The sequence below is a fragment of the Myotis daubentonii genome, chromosome 2, assembly GCF_963259705.1.
Source record: "Myotis daubentonii chromosome 2, mMyoDau2.1, whole genome shotgun sequence".
Taxonomy (NCBI): domain Eukaryota; kingdom Metazoa; phylum Chordata; class Mammalia; order Chiroptera; family Vespertilionidae; genus Myotis; species Myotis daubentonii.
Window position 1 is genome coordinate 210,461,926 of NC_081841.1, and position 20,462 is coordinate 210,482,387.

General features: G+C 38.1%; 1 protein-coding gene across 26 annotated transcripts in view; it reads left to right on the plus strand.

Annotated features, from left to right (window-relative positions):
• PCM1 (pericentriolar material 1) overlaps positions 1–20,462 on the plus strand; it is a 96,347-nt gene that overhangs the window by 61,108 nt on the left and 14,777 nt on the right. For 14 of the 26 annotated variants that reach the window (XM_059685580.1, XM_059685587.1, XM_059685590.1 and 11 more), the window contains 6 exons: positions 1,270–1,326; positions 5,018–5,190; positions 5,502–5,633; positions 10,512–10,632; positions 12,036–12,194; positions 12,440–12,576. In XM_059685580.1, coding sequence (XP_059541563.1) covers positions 1,270–1,326; positions 5,018–5,190; positions 5,502–5,633; positions 10,512–10,632; positions 12,036–12,194; positions 12,440–12,576 — 779 coding nt within the window. Of the gene's footprint in view, positions 1–1,269; positions 1,327–5,017; positions 5,191–5,501; positions 5,634–10,511; positions 10,633–12,035; positions 12,195–12,439; positions 12,577–14,032; positions 14,365–20,462 lie in introns of those variants that run through there. The other 12 variants (XM_059685588.1, XM_059685594.1, XM_059685589.1 and 9 more) reach the window with 2 other exon arrangements.

Consider the following 20,462-nt stretch of genomic DNA (forward strand, 5'->3'; position numbering starts at 1 on the left):
TTCAGTTGCCAGTAAGATCCTTAGTGAAAATGATAGTTGCAGCTACCATTTGTAGTATGCTTCATTGTTTATAAATGATCTCATTTGAGCTTCATAATCCTGTGAATTGTTTTTATTTCCATTTGTAGATGAGTATACATGGTCAGAGAGGGTATCTGATTTTTTTATAGCACTCAAAAAAGGGCCAGTAATATAAACTGGCACAGTTTTTCATCAAAAAGTCATGCCTTTAACTCAGTAATTCTGTAGGCATCCATCCTAAGGAAACAAATGGGAAAAAATAAATTGAGATTTATTGTTGTTTGAACTGTATGATTTCAACTATGTTTTGTTTTGTGTGTTTTTTTCAACTATCTTTAAACAAAAATCTGAATGCAAAAACACTAGAAGAAAATGTATCAAAATGTTAATAGTGGTTCTATCATCTTTAAACTCTTCTATATTTTCTAAAATTTTACAGTAAATATTACTTTTGTAATCACAAAAGAAACATCACTTTTTTTGAAATGACTTCCTCAAGGTCATATTGCTTGGAAATGGTAGAACTGAAGTTCTCATCCTGGTCTGTTAAGTCTAGGATCTTTTTGGCAAAAATATCAATTTTATTTTCCTGACCCTGAAGTTTTACCAAAATTTTGTAATTTTCATCTCCATTCACTACCTTTATCAGATAATGATGTCTTCAAAAGTAAACGTTTGGGTGGAGGTTAGGGAAAGGCACTAAATTGAAAGGATATCAGTTACATAAATTGATTATTGGTCAGATCTTACTTATTAAAAGAAAATAATTGAATTTTAGTGAATTGAAAAATGTTTGAATAGTGTAAATATACCTTTGTGTGTATTTATATGCTTTCTAAAAAGACTTATTTTTTAGTATTAATCATTATCCTAAAATTCTTAATAGCATGTAACAGTTTTTGTTATATGATTATTAGAGAGTAACATATATGACTGCTGGTATTAAAATATACAGCCCTCCTCTCCCTAAAGAGATGTGAAAGGTTCACCTGGATGCATGCATATACTTCTAAGTGAATGGTAGAAGTTTATTATGGTCACTATCAGGCACTTTAATATAAGTTTATGGCAAGTCGTTTTATATTTTCTCTGAGGAGATTATTTTTAAATGGAGCATATGTGATAACATTTCAGTTCAGGCAAACAGCTTTAAAGGAATTTGCTTATTTAATTTTTTATTCACTTGTTTATATAATAGACCCTATCATACACATTTTATGTTCATCCTATGTCTGCCCTTTCCTACAGCACATGCTAGGAGAATACTACAGCAATCTAACAGAAATGCATGCAATGAAGCGCCAGGTAACAATATGTTTAGTTTTGGTGTCCACTCTATGTTAATTTTTTGCCATTGGTTCTAAAAATCCTTAGTTTTTTTTCATTGTTCTGATTTTTTTTTTTTTAGATTTAGCTTAGTACATATGTTATTTGGCTTGAAAAAGTCAAAGAAAATTCATACTCATAAAATTCCAAAGACGTTCATTTTTAATTCTTTACCTTGGTAAAATTGGCTGCTTTTTGGTTTTCATTTTCTGTTAGTGTATGTAATATAACCAACACATCCATATGGGTAACAGAAAATGTTTTTATAATTTCATGTTTTAGTAAAGTTAATTTAGTATGTCTTAAATGCTTAAGAGCATTAATAAATTTTGCAAACATAAATACAGTTATTTTATTCCTACCTCTTGATTTGCAGTGTTAAGTATTGTGTATGCCTTGTAGTTGCTTATTTTGCATTACCAGTCATCATCTATAGAAAATAAACCATTAAACAAAAACAACTGTGACATGCAGAGACCATCCTATATAATAAAAGCCTAATATGCTAAGTGTCTGGTTGGCCATTCAACCAATCAAAGCGTAATATGCTAATGATATGCTAAGGCTGCTCAACTGCTCGCTATGATGTGCACTGACCACCAGGGGGCAGACACTCCGACCCATAGGTTAGCTTGTTGTTGGGATTCGGCCAGTTGGGACTGAACAAGACAGGTCACACGCACCCTGGAGTCCTCCCACAGTCCCTATCTGGCTGATCGACCTCCTGTGTCCCTCCCTGGCCCTGATCATGCTTCACTGGGGTCCCTCGGCCTGGCCTGCACCTTCTTGCAATCCAGGACCCCTTGGAGGCAATCGGAGAATCCCGCAGGCCAGGCCAAGGGACCCCACTGGTGCACAAATTCGTGCACTGGGCCTCTAGTGATAAAGATAATGGAAAATTACAGATTCCAAAATGCTGGTTTTGTCTTAAATTATGCATTTTCATGAAGTATGGTTCTTTGTGATTTCCTGTATAATAAGCCTAATATGCTAAGTGTCCAGTTGTCTGTCCAACCAATCAAAATGTAATATGCTAATGATATGCTAAGGTTGCTCAACCGCTTGCTATGACACACACTGACCACCAGGGGGCAGACACTTAACTCAGGAGCTGCCCCCTGGTGGTCAGTGTGCTCCCACAGGGGGAGCGCAGCTCAGCCATGATGGCAGTGGTGGCTGGAGCCTCTCCTGCCTCCATGACAGCACTAAGGATGTCTGACTGCCGGCCATCAGTCAGACATCCCCCGAGCACTCCTGGACTGCAACAGGGTACAGGCCAGGCCGAGGAACACCTCCGCACCCCCCCCTCCCCCCCCAGTGCATGAATTACGTGTACCAGGCCCCTAGTAGAATTATAAATATTCTTCAGTACCTCCTGTACTGCACATGAATAAAAAATAAAAGCCTGTCATGAATCCTTAGGGGAATCTAAGGAAGAAAAACAAGGACCTGGCACAAAGTTGAATTGTATCAGTGGCACTTCCTAAGGAAAAGAACAATGAAAATAGAGAGGATAAAAAGAAGATAGATCCTCCCCCACAGACATGCATCCCTAACCTCTAAGGAACCCCATGAGACTTGCAACCAAGGGAGCAATGGGCAGTGTAGCTCTCCCCAGGTTAACCACCCAAACCTGCTCCAAGGCCCCCTTTTCTCTGACTTCCTAGTGAGCTAAAGCAGTCCCGCCTGGGCTCTCCTGTTGGTGCTCCTGTGCTATGCCCATCCTTATTTCACTGTCCCCAGCTTTAATACATGTACCCTCACAGTCACCTGGACTTGTGAAGTTTTTCCTGCACAAAGTCAAGAACCCACATACCAGTGGCTGGCCTGAGGCAGTCCCACTCAGGACTTCTAGTAGGTTCCCTGTCTGGTAACATCTTCACCTTTTTAACCCAGCCCTGTAACCCCATGAGAAAAAACAAACAAAAACAAGATGGAATCAGAGAAACCTGACTGAGATCAATGACCTTTAGTTCTGGAGGAGAACATGGCAAAAACTTTCCACCCCTCTCTTGCCAGGAGGGAGGTATGAAAAAGCATGTGTTTGACATAATTCAATTATTTTGGAATAATTTGACCTTTAATGATACATATTTAGTGATAATTTTACCATAAAGAGGCATGAAAAAGATTAAATATGATTATTCTTATTTTTGAGATAACACATTTTCTAGGTTAACTGTGTCAAACATATAAATAGAAAGTTTGCATGTCATATCTGGGTTTTTCCTATAAGTTGAAATTTCCTACAGAGATAGTTTGGGTTTTTGCTTATAAGAAGATTATTTTTGTAGTAATATATCACACTTAGACATTTTATAATACTAAGAACTTTATGAATATTTCATTTTATATTCATAAATATCTGAGGCAAAATAGGGAAGTTGTGTATTTATTATTTTTATTATATTTTACTTGTGGAAATTGAGACCTGAACATGTTAATTTATTTAGGACATTAGTGCAAAGTTGTTTTTTTCCTTTATTGATTTTTAGAGAGAGAGGCAGGGAAAAAGGATAGAGAGATAGAAACATCAATGAGAGAAATATCGATCGGCTGCCACCTGGAGCCTGTGCCCTGACTGGGAATCAAACCAGTAAACTCTTGGTTCCTGGGTCAACTCTCAACCTCTGAGCCACACTGGCTGGGCAAAATTTTATTAAACCCTATTGGCTTTGCATTTTCTTATTCCTCATTTGCAAAAAGTGAATTAAATCTTTATGATCTTTACATATTTATCTGAAAACGTAATATATTAAAACAGCATTTTAAATTTTGTTTGTTAGAAACTTATTACTGATTTTTGGAATTTTAAATATTTAACTACATGTAGTTCTATTGCTCTAGAATGTTTACAGAATTTGATAGAACCACTTGGAGATAATTTTTTTTCACAGAGAAATAAAAATGGAAACAGTTCCTAATTTGAACTCTTGAAAATAGAGGTATGACTACATCATTAAGGGTGATATTCTGTGTTATCAATAAATACACATGGCAGAATTTTTCCTAAATAATAGAGTGCTACCGGGGTTCTGTGAAACTGAAAATTTCCATGGCAGCTCCAACTTATACTGAGTATGTTAGTAAGTATGCCAGTATGTCATACTATAGAAAAATTGACCTATTATGTTTATGTTATAGTTGCAAATTCAGTTTTTATACTATAGTATCATAGTTGAGATTTGACAATTTGTAGATAACTAGATAGAACTTAAAAAAATAGTAACTTTTATTAGTAGCATTTATTCTCCTTATTAAAGAAATTTCCTTCTTTGTAACAAGCTCATATTAGCAAGAAAAGAAAATTATTTGTCTTAGCTGATTTCATCCAGATGTTGAAAGATTTCCACTGATTAGTCCTATGAAATGTATAACATTTTCCAGATATTTTTTTATTGAGAAATAATTGTGGTCCGAGTAATAGTAGATAATATTACTTATACATTTAAATATTTCTTTAATGTACAGTACATACCTTGATATTTTTATGATTATTTTTATCTTGGTATTTTTAAGATTTCTCTTTCAACTTTAAAAGCCCTGAAATAGAATTAAGTATGCTATGATTTTTAAGTAACTTAAGGCTGAGAGTAATGATACAAGTTAATAGAAATTGTCAGGAATGTATTGTATCAATGTTAACTTTCTGATATTTTATATCTTCCAGAAACTGGGAGTGATTTTTCCATGTTCGAAGCTTTGCGGGATACTATTTATTCTGAAGTAGCTACATTAATTTCTCAAAATGAATCTCGTCCACATTTTCTTATTGAACTCTTTCATGAGCTTCAGCTACTCAGTACAGACTACTTAAGACAGAGGGCTTTATATGCATTGCAGGTAGCTGTACTTACCATTCTTTTTCCTACCCTATCTGGTATTGCTGCCTTCGTGATTATGTCTGAAGTATATGCTTGTTCTTATATCTTTTGATCTGTTTTTTATGTGCCTTCTTGCCTTTTGTTTAAAAGTTCTTGTATAGCTAAAATAGCTTTTAGATAAAATCTTTTTCTGAGCAACTTTTCAGTATTATTTTTTTCTTCATAGTTAATCTATGAAGTGAGGTATATTGAATTTGTTCTGTCTGGTTTTGCTTTTAAATTTTGATGAACATTTATGTTTTAACATAAATATTTTCTTTTCTTATTTAGGACATAGTATCCACACATATTTCTGAGAACCATGAAAAAGATGTGAAAAATATAAAGTCAGTGAATTCTGGTACTTGGATAGCGTCAAACTCAGAACTTACTCCCAGTGAAAGCCTTGCTACTACAGATGATGTAAGCTGATAATGATTAATGAAATCTATACATAATTTCAGTATGTGTTAAACAAATGTTAAAATGTTATAAATTGTGAGTGTTAATGTTTGGTTTTCAGCTTTAAAAAAATCAAAATACATTATAAATGATCAATTATATAGTCTAAAATAGTTGTGTTTTATATCTCTTGCTCACCACAGGAATTGACTCATAACATTTAGTAAAATTTGTTGTATTCAGTCAGGACCTTTCAATAAATAAATATAAGATAAAGCAGGTCTTTGGGCTAAAAGAGAAGCCTAGACAAAAGAAAACCATTCAGGACAAAAATGTAATTTAATGTATTAAAGTTGATGAAGGAAACTTTAAGTAAAGTAGAAAGGAAATGGAAAAGAGTGATGAGGAAAATGATATATTTTCAAAAAACTGTGGTCTCCAAATAAGCACCTATCTAGCATACAGGAGCTACGGTGCCAGGAAGGTGCTATTCAATGACCAAATGACAAATGACTAGGATACTGAGGAGACAGAGAACATGCAAAGTATTTGGAAATCACCTGTTTAAAGGTTCAGACCCTAATTCTGTCATAAAAGATGATATGTAGTTTTGGAATAGCAAATACGCTTTGTATGCCATCTCTAGCACCTGGATATCCATGAATAAGAGTACCATAACTGATTAGCATATATCTGCTATTGGGAGAGTTAAAAGCATATAACTCTGTTTCTGCCCATTGTTGATATGTTAACATAATTTTTTTCTGAAGTATTTGTTTTTTTTTATAAGATTGTCTTGTCTCTTCACATATAGTAATTTTTTTACAATATCGAAGACTTTTTTCTGGAGTTTTGCTCTAACTTATACTCATGTTTAAGACAATACTTTCCCATGTCTTTTTTTTTTTTGCTTAAAACCTTTCTCTACTAGGCTCCAATGCCTATACTACTGTGAAGGTAAGCCTGTGTCTAAAAACTACATGGTTTTAATTGACTTTACAATGTCAAGGATAAATTAATGTGAGGAATTGCTACTTGGGTTACATTCAAATTTATTAGACATTGAAATAACTTAGAGCATGAAGTGTTTTTTCTAAGTATTTTTTAGTAATTTTATATCCTTAACTCCAGTGCCTCCCTTTTTATTCAAATTTTATAGGTAGCATTACTTTAAGTTATTTTATTTTATTTATTTTTAAATATATTTTTATTTCAGAGAGGAAGAGAGGGAGAGAGAGAAACATCAATGATGGAGAGTCACTGATTGGCTGCCTCCTGCACGCCCACTCCTCGGGATCAAGCCCAAGACCCGGGCATGTGCCCTTGACCGGAATTGAACCTGGGACCCTTTAGTCCACAGGCCAACGCTCTATCCACTAAGCCATACCAGCTAGGGCATTTTAAGTTATTTAAAAAGATTTGAGCACATTGGTCTGCACCATCAATAGCAAATTTTGAAAATTGAGTTACAATTTATTGTTAACCTGACAAGGTTTTAAAGTTACTGGCAAATGAAATTTAAAAGTACCATGCTGCTTAATTAAGTAGGTGCTTTAGTCAGCTTGGGCTGGTAAACAAAATACTGTAGACTGGATGGTTTAAACATTTATTTCTCATGGTTCTGGAGGCTAAGAAGTTTATGATCTTGGTGTAGCAGATTTTTCTTCTTGTTGAGGACCCTCTTCTTGGCTTGCAGATGGCCACCTTCTCCCCAGGTGCTTACAGTGGCAGTGAGAAGAAGACCCAGTGTCGCTTCCTCTTTATTTAAGGACACTAATGCCCTCATGGGGCTCCACCCTCATGACCTCATCTAAACCTGATTACCTCCTAATGCTATCGCATTAACATATGAATTGGGGGGAGTAGGGGACTCACAATGATTCAGTCCATAATTGTAGGGACTTGGCATAAATAATCATAGTATTAATAAATTTTTAAAAATGTAAAAACAATTATTTTATTTTTAAAACATATTTTTATTGATTGATTTCAGAGAGGAAGGGAGAGAGAAAGAGATAGAAACATCAATGATGAGCCCTAGCTGGCTTGGCTCAGTGGATAGAGTGTCGGCCTGCAGACCAAAGGGTCCCAGGTTTTATTCCGGTCAAGGGCACATATCTTGGTTGCAGGCTCCTCCCTAGCCCGATCCCTGGTTGGGGTGCTTGCAGGTGGCAACCAATCGATGTGTTTCTCTCACATTGATGTCTCTCTGTGTCTTTTACTCTTTTTCCCTCTCTCTCTAAAAAAAAAAATCAATGGAAAAATTTCCTCAGGTAAGGATTAACAACAAAAAAAGAGGGAATCATTTTTCGGCTGCCTCCTGCATGTCCCCTACTAGGGGACCTGCAATCTGGACATGTTCCCTGACCGGGAATCGAACTGTGACCTTCTGGTTCATAGGTAGACCAATGCTTAACCACTGAGCCACGCCAGCTGGGCTTATTTTATTTATTTATATTTTTTAAATTGTTGACAGTATTACAGATGTCTTCCATTTTTCCCTCTTTACTCTCCTTCACCCAGTCCCCTTAGTATTAATTTAAATAACTAGTTCTTTAATTTTTCATCTAAAACTTAAATTCAGCATTAATGTCATCATCTTCCCTTATTAATGCCATTTAATTAGCAGCAGCAATACAGCATCCAAGGTTCATTCCTGTTGATGTAGAGCAGTCTTGTGCAGTGGAACTTTCTATAATGATGGAAATGTTTTAGATCTGCATTGTCTAATACAGTATTCATTGGACATGTGCTGTCGAACACCTGAAATGTGGCTAGTGGGATTGAGGAACTAAATTAAAATTTTAGTTAATTTGAATAGCTACATGGTTAGTGTTACCAAATTGGACAGATAAAGAGTCTCATTCTCCGTGTTTCTAGACCAAGGTCCTTTGAGCTTCATTTATGGAGCTTTAACACACATTTCAGGGTATGTATAAGAGTCTTCATGCCCAGGACAAAGAGAAGGAAAAGTAGACATCTGGAAATTACAAGTGAAGGAGAATGAGGAATTGAAGTTTGAGCAGAGGAAGAAACACTTTGCATCTTCTACTCCCGGTGCTATAAAATGCAAAAGCACATCCACCAGCAAGTCTTAATTGACGGAGCAACAGTATGGTTTCATTTTCTAAAGTGTGTTCACCAATACCTGAATTTTCTTTAATTGGGGCTAAAACTTTTATTTAATATCAGAGAAAATTTTAAAAGATCAATAGCGAGGGAAAGAATATAATTATGAAATGAGTTTCAGTCAAAATACAAGTGAGACCTGGCTGGGTGGCTCAGTTGGTTGGAGCATTGTCCTGTACACCAAGAGGTTGAGGGTTCAACCCCCAGTCAATGCACATATGGGAAGCAACTGATTGATGTTTGTTTCTTTTCCACATCCATGTTTTTCTCTCTTTCTCTAAAAAATGAATGAAAACATATCCCTGGGTGAGGATAAAAAATCCAAAAAAACCAAGGGAAACTCGTGCCACCCCCTAATCATATTAAAGACAAAAGTTAATTTGAAATTTCTTGAAGTCCAGAAAAAAAGCTAAAACTATGACTTCTAAAAGAAAACAAGGAATTCTACATGATTTTGACATAAGCAAAGATTGCTTAGGACAGAAAGCACCAACTATGAAAGAAAAATAGATTCAATTCTGTTTTTGAAAAGTTACAATTAGGAGAAAATAATCTCAGTATATATAGTTGCCAAATAACTATACATGAGAAATTCAGACTGTTTTATAAAAAACTTTTATAAGTCAATTGTAAGGCAATCAACTCAGTAAAAAAATGGGCAAGCAATTTGAACAGGTGCTTCATGAAGAAAGATACGTAAATGGCCAGTGTCAAATTAAAACCACATGAGATGTTACCTTACACCCACTATAAAGGTTGAAATTAAACAACACGAAGTGTTGGTGTGAACTTGGAGCAGTTGGAACTCTCACACTGCTGGTGGAATTGTAAAACTGTACAACCACTTTGGAAAGCAGTTTGGTAGTTTCTTATAAAGTTAAAACATTGGCATGTGACCCAGCAATTTCTCTGCTAGGTATTCACCCAAGAGAAATGAAAATATACGTTCAAAAAGATTCTTGTACACTATTATTCATAGCATTTTTAGTCATGGTAGCCTCAAACTGGAACATCAACAGATAAATGGATAAAGAAACTGGTATATCCATACAATGGAATACTATTCAGCTATCAAAATAATAAACTTCTGAAACACACAAAAGCATCGGTTAATTTCAGAAGCATAGTGAGCAAAAGAAGCCAGACACGGAAGAGTACCATACTGAATGGTTCCATTTATATGAAGTTTTAGAGCCAACAAAATAAACTGTGCTGATAGAAATCATATGAGTAGGTGTAGTGGAGATAAAGGACCTTTCTGGGTTAATGGAAATGGTCTTTATTTTTAGGGAAGGTGGTTGCATTGGTGCACATATTTTTCAAAACTCATCAAACTGTACATTTAATGGGTGTATTGTTTATAAATTATATTTTAATAAAGTTGATTTTAAAAATATGAATGATGCTGTCATGTTTTTCTTCTGATATGAAACAACTATATGTCATAGTCTAAGGTACTGGGCACTGTTCGGGTTTGGAGGTAGGAGAATTTCCCTGAGGGTGGAGAAATAATTTGCAACATTAACTTTTTCAAGTTAGAATTTAATCTGTAGCTGGCTCTGTGTATTGTCATCTACATAAGGACAAGTGTTCTGCAAGGTTATGTAATATTTTAATGTTTCCTGTAACTCTCTAATGTTTTATAACTTTGGTTATATAATAATTTTAAGTATATAGTTTTATGCAAATAGTTTTTTTATAATTTTAATATAACCAAACTTTTAAAAAGAAGTATTAGTGATTTTTATTTGTCTTAAAACTGTAACTTAGGAAACTTACGAGAAGAACTTTGAGAGAGAAACACATAAAATAAGTGAGCAAAATGATGCTGATAATGCTAGTGTCCTGTCTGTATCTTCAAATTTTGAGCCTTTTGCAACAGATGATCTGGGTAAGCAGAATTTTTTATAATCTTATAATATGACTTTACTACAGTCTTTGAATTGCATTGGTAAGGAAGCGACAGTCTAGAAGGACAAGTTCTGGCAGAACAGGGACTTACAAATCTATCCATCAGTCTAAATTCAGGAATCTGTTAATTCTTGGACCTTGTACAAATCATCTAACCATTCTGACAGCATATACTAAGAAAATGGGGGGTCTTATCTTATTATGTTCTTATGAAAAATATTCACAACTTTCTAGCAAGCGTAATAGAAGTTTAGAAAATGTGATGTCCGTTTTCTTAAGATAAAGGTCACCCTCTTAGGTCTTTCAGTTAATGGGAAAAATCTAAGTTAGCAATGCTTCATCTAATCACATTTTTAATAAAAGTGTTAACTGAATTTGAGGTAAGAATTGAAATTTCTTAGCGTAATAATGAAAGAAGTTTTAGAGGCCTGCATTACTCAAAGGTAGAGAAAATAAACCCTGAGTCCTAAAATTGGGAAGGAGATTAGGGAAAAGAAAATGTATGAGTACCACTTGATTGATTTTCCAGGCTGTAGCCTATCAAAAGATACCTGAGTATCCAATGCTGAAACACAATAGCATCGATTAATTTCAGAAACATAGTGAGCAAAAGAAGCTAGACACTAGTTCATATGGTAATCTGATGTCATATTATTCTGGTGTTTGTGTAGATGATGGGAACAAGATTTAGATTATTTCAAAGGCATTTTTCCACTACAAAGGAAAGGGCCAAACCTTATCTTGTCATTAGTTATCTACCTTTTACCAAAGCAATGAATCTTCCTTTTGCCTTATTCTGATTATCGAGGACTCTAAGGCCAGTTCCCTTCTGAGTAAATGCCTGTCAAGTCTCTACTGAATTCATTTCATAATAGAGAAAAATCACTCTCTGACCAATCCATTCCCTTTTAGTTTTCCTCACAATCATTCACCATTAATTCTGTCTGAAGTAGACAAAGGAAAATTAGGGAATGGCATTCTACGTTCTTTTTTTTTTTTTTTTACCTTAATTGATTGTTTTAGCTTAGGTTTTTGCATCAGAATTTGCATGACATTTTGGAATTTATTTTTGTACTGTTAAATGAAGCAAAGTGGTGTACTGAAATACATTGACTTCGTCATCTAAGAGACCTAATTTCAAATTCCTTTTCCAACATTTAACTGGCTATGCAACCTTGGGCAGCTTACTTAAGTTCTCTGAAAATGAGGGTGCTGTCATCCACTTTATAGTTATTTTAAGGATTAAATAAAAGTACCATACCTATAACTTGTTAAAGCTAGTTTTTCTTTCCTATGTTCAGACATTAGTTTTTTATTAATAAATTTAGAGGAATACATGAAACAATTTTACATCTTCTAGCTATGTTTCTGTTCCATATGCAGGTAACACCGTGATTCACTTAGACCAAGCATTAGCCAGAATGAGGGAATACGAACGTATGAAAACTGAGGCTGAAAGTAACACAAATGCAAGATGTACCTGCAGGACTATGGAGGATGAAAACGGTGCTGCTGCCATGACTACTGCTAATAATTTGAAAGGTGTGTTGTTGAATTCATTAACAGGAAAAGTCATTTTATATAGTTCCATATATAAAAGTTAAATGCCCCATCTGATGTATAATAGTGGTTTTTTAATCACTTTCTTTTATTAGGGGTGCTAAAATTACATAGATGTTTCTTTGTATCATTTTGGCATTAAATTATAATTTAATGTTCTGTAGAATTTTCGGTAAACACATATAATGTCAGACTTTATTTTGCTATCATTTTCTTTTTAAAAATAGAAACTCCTATTAGTGAAAATCATAGTTCACAACAACCTGTAAGTGAGATTTCTACCGTCCCGTGTCCTAGAATTGATACTCAGCAGCTAGACCGACAAATCAAAGCAATTATGAAAGAAGTCATTCCATTTCTGAAGGTAAGCAATAATTTTTAAAAACAAACTTCTGTTTGTTTTTTACTTCATACAAAGTATTCCATTGTAATAAATTCAGAAAACACAAGTAAACAAAAGAAAAGCTAAAAATAACCTGTGGCTTTATCACTCAGAGATAGCCCCATCAACATTTTGGGAACCTTTCTGACCAAATTACTCTCTGAACAAATCATTCCCCTTTAGTTTCCCCTTTCCGTAATATTTTCTGCATATATATGTGTGTTCTGCTTTTTTCATATACTGTAAACATCTTTCTACAACGTATTTTTATGGTTACACAATATTCTTTCATTATTTATTCAAAAGTGCCTACTTTAAGCCAGGTTTTGTGGACATGGCAGTGAACAAGTAAAAGCCTTTGCTGTTATGGTGCTCACGTGCAAGGATGTTACTTATTTTAAAATAAGTAAATGTATATCAGATAGTGATATGTGCCATGCAGAGAATTAAAATATGAAATGATAGTGTCTATTTTAGACTGGATGGTCAGGGAAGCTCCTAATTCATATCTTTGGAAAAAGGGAGCATTTAAGCAAAGATATGAATTAGGAACCAACTTAAACCAAGATTGTTCCAGACAGGGTTAAAGGCCTTAAGATAGGAACTAGCTTGGCTTGTTTACGGAACTAGAGGAGGACCCATGTAGTTGTAGGAAATTTGTGAGAGATGAAATTGGAGAGGGGGCACGGGCCAGTTATGTAGAACATTATAGGCCATGATTAGGAGTTAGGACTTTGTTCAGAGTTCAAGAGGAAACTCCAGGAGAGAAAAACAAAGTCTGGTTTGTTTGTGGATAATTGATTATAGTGGTCAGTAGCGCAATGAACTCAGGTGAGACATAATAGTGGCTTAGACCAAGTGTGTAGTACTAGAGATGGGGAGAAGTAGACAATTGAATATACTTTGGAAACTAACAAGTCCTATTAATGGTAGGTGGTTACCTAAAGCAGGCACTAGCTAAGAGAAAGGGGCTAGAACTGTGGCCCAGGACAAGATGATTCAACATTTAGAAGGTGTGCAAAAAAGGAAAAGCCAGAGTTTGCCAAATAGGACTGTCAGTAGTGATCTATGTTGATTGCTACTCTGAGGGTTTAGTATTCATAGAATAGAATTCTCTATTTTATCAGTTCTTATTGTTAAATATTTATGTTTATCCTTTTTTTCACTTTTATAAATACATAAATGACTTAGCTAAATTTAAATATACCAGGTGCTGGTTAATAATGCGGATTTTTTTTAATAGATGGAGTTATACATATGTTGATATACGATTTGATATGTATGCTATTTTGTTATATTGACAGCAAGCTTCAAAACTTCATATGTCAAATTTTCTGAAGGTGTTAACATCATAGATATTTTTACACTTAGAAATGTTGAATTTCGTGCAAAAAAAAAACATTTGAGGGGAGTTTTAATTCATTACTTTATTTTGAAGAAAAGTGCTGCTGAAAGATATCATATGCTTCGGGAAACTTATGGTGAACATGCTCCATTTCAAGATACTTGTGAACGCTGATTTAAATGCTTTAAAAGTGATGATTTTGATGTGAAAGACAAAGAATGTCCAGGTCAACCGAAAAAGTTTGAAGACCAACAATTACAAGTATTATTGGAGAAGATGCGTGTCAAACTCAAAAACAACTTTCAGAAAGATTAAGAAGTTGCTCAGCAAACAATTTCTGATTGTTTATAAGCAATGGGGAAGATTTTAAAGGAAGGAAAATGGGTGCCATATCAACTGAACGAAAGACAAAAGAAAAACCAAAAAGTCATCAGTAAAATGTTGCTTCAACAGCACGAAAGGAAGTCTTTTTTTTGCATCGAATTGTGACTGGCGATGAAAAGTGAATTTATTTTGAGAATCCCAGATGCACAAAATCATGGGTTGATCCAGTTCAACCATCAACATCGACTGCAAGGCCAAATCACTTCAGAAAGAAGAATGCTCTGCGTTTGGTGAGATCAAAAGGGTGTGGTGTATTATGAGCTTCTAAAACCATGTGAAACTGTTAATACTGATCACTACCGACAACAAATAATCCATTTGAATCACGCTTTGATTGCTAAATGACCAGAATGTTCCAGAAGACATGGCAAAGTAATTTTGCTTCATGATGACGCACCATCACACACTTCAAAACCAGTTAAAGACATGTTAAAATATGTTGGGAGGGAAGTATTAACCTACCCATTGTATTCACCAGATCTTGCTCCTTCAGATTACCAATCAATGGCACATGCACTTTCTGAGCAGCACTTCAAAACGGATGAAGAAATGGAAAATTGGGTCTCTGAATTGTTTGCCTCAAAACAAGAAAAGTTCTATTGGGACCATATCCATAAATTACCTGAAAGATGGGGGAAATGTGTAGCTAGTGATGGACATTACTTTGAATAATGCACTTTGGATGTTTCTCTTGAAATTACTGTGTTTTCTTTGATTACAAAATCCGCATTATTAACCAGTACACCTACTATATCCCATTTTTATTTCTTGAGAAGTAATTCTTACACAAAATTTCTTATTCTAAGGTTAGGAATATTTTCAAGTCTTTTGAGACATTATATTAAACTGGAGGCCCAGTGCACAGATTCGTGGGGTCCCTTGGCCTGGCCTGCGCCCTCTCATAACCCGGAACCCCTCGGGGATGTCGGACCACTGGTTTTGGCCTGATCCCCTCAGGCCAGGCTGAGGGACCCCACTAGTGCACGGATCTATGCACTGGGCCTTAGTATGCATATAAGATCTTTGTTTAATCTCTTCCCACTCTCCCCTCTTCCCCCTTCCCTCTGACATTCATCAGTCTGTTTCATGTTTCCATGCCTGTGCGTTGAGCATCTGCCCCCTGGTGGAGAGTGAATGTCATCGCTACTGGTCAAACAGTCGCTTAGGCTTTTATATATATACTAGTGGCCTGGTGTACGAAATTCATGCACGGGGGAGGGGGTGTTCCTCAGTCCGGCCTGCACCCTCTCCAATCTAGGACCACTTGGCGGATGTCTGACTGCCAATTTACAGGGATCGGGCCTAAACCGGCAGTTGGACATCCCTCTCACAATCCGGGACTGCTGGCTCCTAACAGCTCACCTGCCTGCCTGATTGCCCCTAACCACTCTGCCTGCCGGCCTGTTTGCCCCTCGCTGCTGACCTGCTTGCCCCCAAATGCCTCCCACCCCGCCAGCCTGATCACCCCCAACTGCCACCCCTGCTGGCCTGCTCGCCCCCACCTTCTCTCCCCACTGGCCTGCTTGTCCCCAACTGTCCTCCTGCTGGCCTGCTCACTCCAAACTGCCCCCCCCCCATCGTGGTCACCTCCAAATGACCCCCACTGATGATGGCCTGCCTGCCCACAACTGGCCCCCCTGCTGGTCTGTTTACCCCCAACGGCCCCGCCCCCCACCAGCCTGATCACCCACAACTGTGCTCCCCTCTTGGCCTCTAACCGCCTCTACCTCGGCCCTGCCACCATGGCTTGGTCCAGAAGAACGTCCGGAAGGTCTCCTGGAAGGTCTCCCAGTCTAATTAGCATATTGCCCTTTTAATAGGATAGAGGCCTGGTGCACGGGTGGGGGCTTAATAGGATAGAGGCCTGGTGCACGGGTGGGGGCCGGCTGGTTTGCCCTGAAGTGTGTCTTGGATCAGGGTGGAGGTTCCCTTGGGTGAGGGGCCTGTGGTGGTTTGCAAGCCGGCCACACTTCCATGGGGTGAAGGTCCCTGCTGGGGGGTCGTGGACAGCCTGGGTGAGGGGCTGAGGGCTGTTTTCAAGCTGGCCACACCCCCTTCAGGGTGTGGGTCCCCGCTGGGGTGCCTGGCCAGCCAGGGTGAGGGGCTGATGGCTGTTTGCAGGCTGGCCAAGCCCCCCAGCAGGGACCCTCACCCCATGAGGGTGTGGCCAGCCTGGGTGCAGAGCTGAGGGCTGTTTGCAGGCTGGCCAAGCCCCCCAGTGGGGACCCTCACCCCATGAGGGAGTGGCCAGCCTTGGTGACAGGCTGAGGGCTGTTAGCAGACTGGCCACACCCCCTTCAGGGTGGGGGTCCCCACTGGGGTGGCCTGGTCAGCCTTGGTGAGGGGCTGAGTGCTATTTGCAGGCTGGCCATGGCCCTGGGCAACCTAGGCTCCCAGACCCTCATTGAGCGGAGGCCACAGCGGCTGCAAGCAGGTATCTGGGATTTATTTATTTATTTATCTATAATGAAACTTTGTAGCCTTGAGCAGAGCCCACAGATGGCCAGGGCAGGTGGGAAACTTGGCTTCCTCCATCGCCAGGGGCAACCCAAGCCTCCTGTTCGCTCCAGCTCTCTAGCTGTCACCATCTTGGTTGGGTTTATTTGCATACTTGCTCCTGATTGGCTAGTGGGCGTGGCTGGTGGGCATGGCTTGTGGGTGTAGTGGAAGTATGGTCAATTTGCGTGTTTCTCTTTTATTAGATAAGATATAAGTAGATTGTTCCTCAGAAAGGTTTAACAATTTGTATTCCTACCAACAGGGAGAGTATGAGATTGGTAAGCAGTACTATTGATTTTAATAACAGTGAGCAGGGCAGAGAAAAAAGTGCAAGAAATAGAAAGTGGGCCTAGCTGAGCAGCTAAGTTGGTTAGTGTGTCATCTGGTATTCCAAGGGTTTGGGTTCTACCTCTGGTCAAGGTCAGGGTACATATAAGTAACCAGGGTCTGCGTAAGCATGTGTGCTGCACTTCATGTTCACTTCCCACTGGGCGAGCGCTTTCTCTGCCTAGCATCTTGCTGCTGGTGCCAGGCAGTCCAGTGGCCGCCAGCAGCCACTTGTGCCCCATAGCAGATCACCTCAGGTCAACCCATCCCCTCTTTTGTCGCTCTGCCCAGTGGCTGGACACTGTCATCTCCTATCGTGTGACCCACTGGACAAAATGGGGATAAATTGAGCATATGAAATTAGGTAAGTGGAGAAACTCTAGGTAACCATATCTCCTCACTCTGAAAAGGTGTAGCTTTTCCTGAGGAAGTGTAAGTTTCTACTCCCCTAAAACAAAGTCATAAAAACAGACACCATCTCTTCTTTGTCTTTCTTCCCTTCTGTTCCCTTCCCTGGGATAGGAAGGACCTGTGCAGGACGACTGGAGGGAGGATGATAAAGCTTAAGTGAAGGGTTACAATTCCGGTAATGGTGGCCTAGGTAATTAGGACCGACTCTTCCATAGAAAACGTAGCTTGATGGAATGTTGAGAAAAGAAAAGCATTCCGAAGAGCTAACAGGAGTGAAGAATTAGGGATCAAACTCTAGAGAAGCAAGAGATAGTTTGTAATTCCAACACTCAGGGCTGCCTTCGCCTGAAGCCATTTGTTGCTGGAAAGAGACCCCTGTGAATCTCAGCTGTGAGGTCGGTGGACGTGCAATATAAGGGGTACAAGTGTAAAAGTGCTGAAAGCTGGGATTCTGAATAATCACCCCACATTTGAACTGGAATCCCAAATGAAACCACCTTAAAATGTTGGAGATGAATATGTCTCTCAGATTCAGCTCGTCTTGGAGGTATAGGGAACCTCAGCCTTCAAAATCTACAATATTGATCAGGCTGGTGGTGTGCCCAGGTGACTCACAAAAGCAAATGAATATAATCTTTAGAGAAATGTTATATCTCAGACATCGAAGTATTCATGCACACGTACCCTTTTTCTAGTAACTTCCAGCACATTTTCAAAGATAGCAGGTATACAAGGAGACATCCTGAAAAGAACATGTAGAAATAATAGACAACAAATAATGACACAAACACTTCAGATACTGGAATTATCAGAGAAAGAGTATAAAATAGCAATATTTTAGAAGTTGATTACATTTTTATTTATTGATTTATTGATTTTAGAGCAGAGAGATAAAGAAACATCAATTTGTTGTTCCACTTACGTATTTACTAGAGGCCCAGTGCATGAAATTTGTGCACTGGTGGGCTGGTCCCTCAGCCACCCTGCACCCTCTCACATTCCGGGACTGCTGGCTCCCAACTGCTCACCTGCCTGCCAGCCTGGTCGCCCCTAACCACTCCCCTGCCAGCCTGATTGACGCCTAACTGCTCTTCTGCTGGCCTGGTCACTCCCAACTGCCCTCCCCTGCCGGCCTGGTCGCCTCTAACTGCCTTCCCCTGCAGGCCATCTTGTGGTGGCCATCTTGTGACCACATGGGGGTGGCCATCTTGTGCGAGGGTGTGAGAGTCAATTTGCATATTACCCCTTTATTATATAGGAGGATTGGTTGCTTCTTGTATGTGCCCTGACTAGGGATCAAAGCCACAATCTTGGCATCTTGGGATAATGCTCTAACCAACTGAGCTATCTGGCCAGGGCTCTTAGTATTTTCAGAGAGATAAAAGACAAGTTTGAAAATATCTGCTAAAACAAGAAAGCTTAAAAATTTGACACAGACTTTGAAAAATAGCCAGTACGTTGATCCAAACAAAACATTTGCAGTTCTAGAACGTTCCCACACTTTGAGAACCACTAATCTAGGTTAACAAAAATACAGCTACTTTCAAGGGATGATATGCTTGTTTTGTTTTTCAGTCAACACTCCTCCAGTTTATTCACACTCTTAGCCAATTTTTCCAGCTATATCCTTAACTATGTCAGACAACATTTTAAGGAACGTATAGACCAACATAGTAACAAGATGGCAAGAATGAAAATGATATTCAAACTCAATGTACACATTTTATGTCAGTCATACCTTAATAAAGTGTTTTTTAAAAAGAAGAAAAAAAGTAACCAATGAATGCATAAATAAGGGGGAAAATCTCTCTCTTTTTCTCCCTCTCCCTTCCTCTCTAAATTCAATGAGAGAGAAATGGAAAGTGAAGGCAAGACTTGTACCAGAGAGAGCACTCTTTTACATTCTAATTTAAATGAAAATTTAAAAAATTAGAAATGAAAGCCAGTCTTTTCTTTTCATTCAGATACAGCAAACTACAAAATATGTTGTAATTGGGCTCATTTCTTACAATCTACTTGTACTTTTCAATGTGTAAGACTGACAATGGAAAGCTAACCCATCATTTGGATTGTAGCAAGTTTTAACATGCTTCTAAAGCAAAATCAAGGAAGCCCTAACCGGTTTGGCTCAGTGGATAGAGCGTTGGCCTGCGGACTCAAGGGTCCCGGGTTCGATTCCAGTCAAGGGCATGTACCTTGGTTGCTGGCACATCCCCAGTAGGGAGTGTGCAGGAGGCAGCTGATCGATGTTTCTAACTCTATCCTTCTCCCTTCCTGTCTGTAAAAAATCAATAAAATATATTAAAAAAAAAAAAAAAGATCAAGGAAAAGAGACTGTGTACTGGGTCTAGTGGTGAATTCTCTCTTTAAGGCCAAAGTGGCCTGTTAAAAAAATTAGGACAGTGGTTCTCAACTGGGGGTCATTTTGACCCTCAAATCATTTAGTAATGTCCAGCTACATTTTTAGTTATCAGGGCTTGGGAGGGTGGATGGCACTACTGGCATCTGGTGCATAGAGACCAGATGCAGTAGTGCCAATTGAGAAAGCCTGAGGATGGTTGTAAGAGTAGTTGAACTCAACTGCGGACAGGAAGACAGACAATGTGGAAACTATGGCATGAGTAATTCTGCTTAAGGTACAGAAAAAAAGGGATGAGAAGATTTTTATCAGCCAGTTTCTTTTACTGGCTATTACCTGCTATGGTGAATCAAAATTTGCAAACCTCTTGACGTGTATAAAGGGGGGTTGGGGAGTTGGCTATTCTTATGAATAAATTATTCCAAATGTGTATCTGAAAGTTGAAAAGCATCTATGCAAGAAAAATACAATCTCATATTATGTGGATTAATTTTATTTGAGCGATAGGTAAGTTTATATCCTAACCGGCTAGGATTTTCCTCA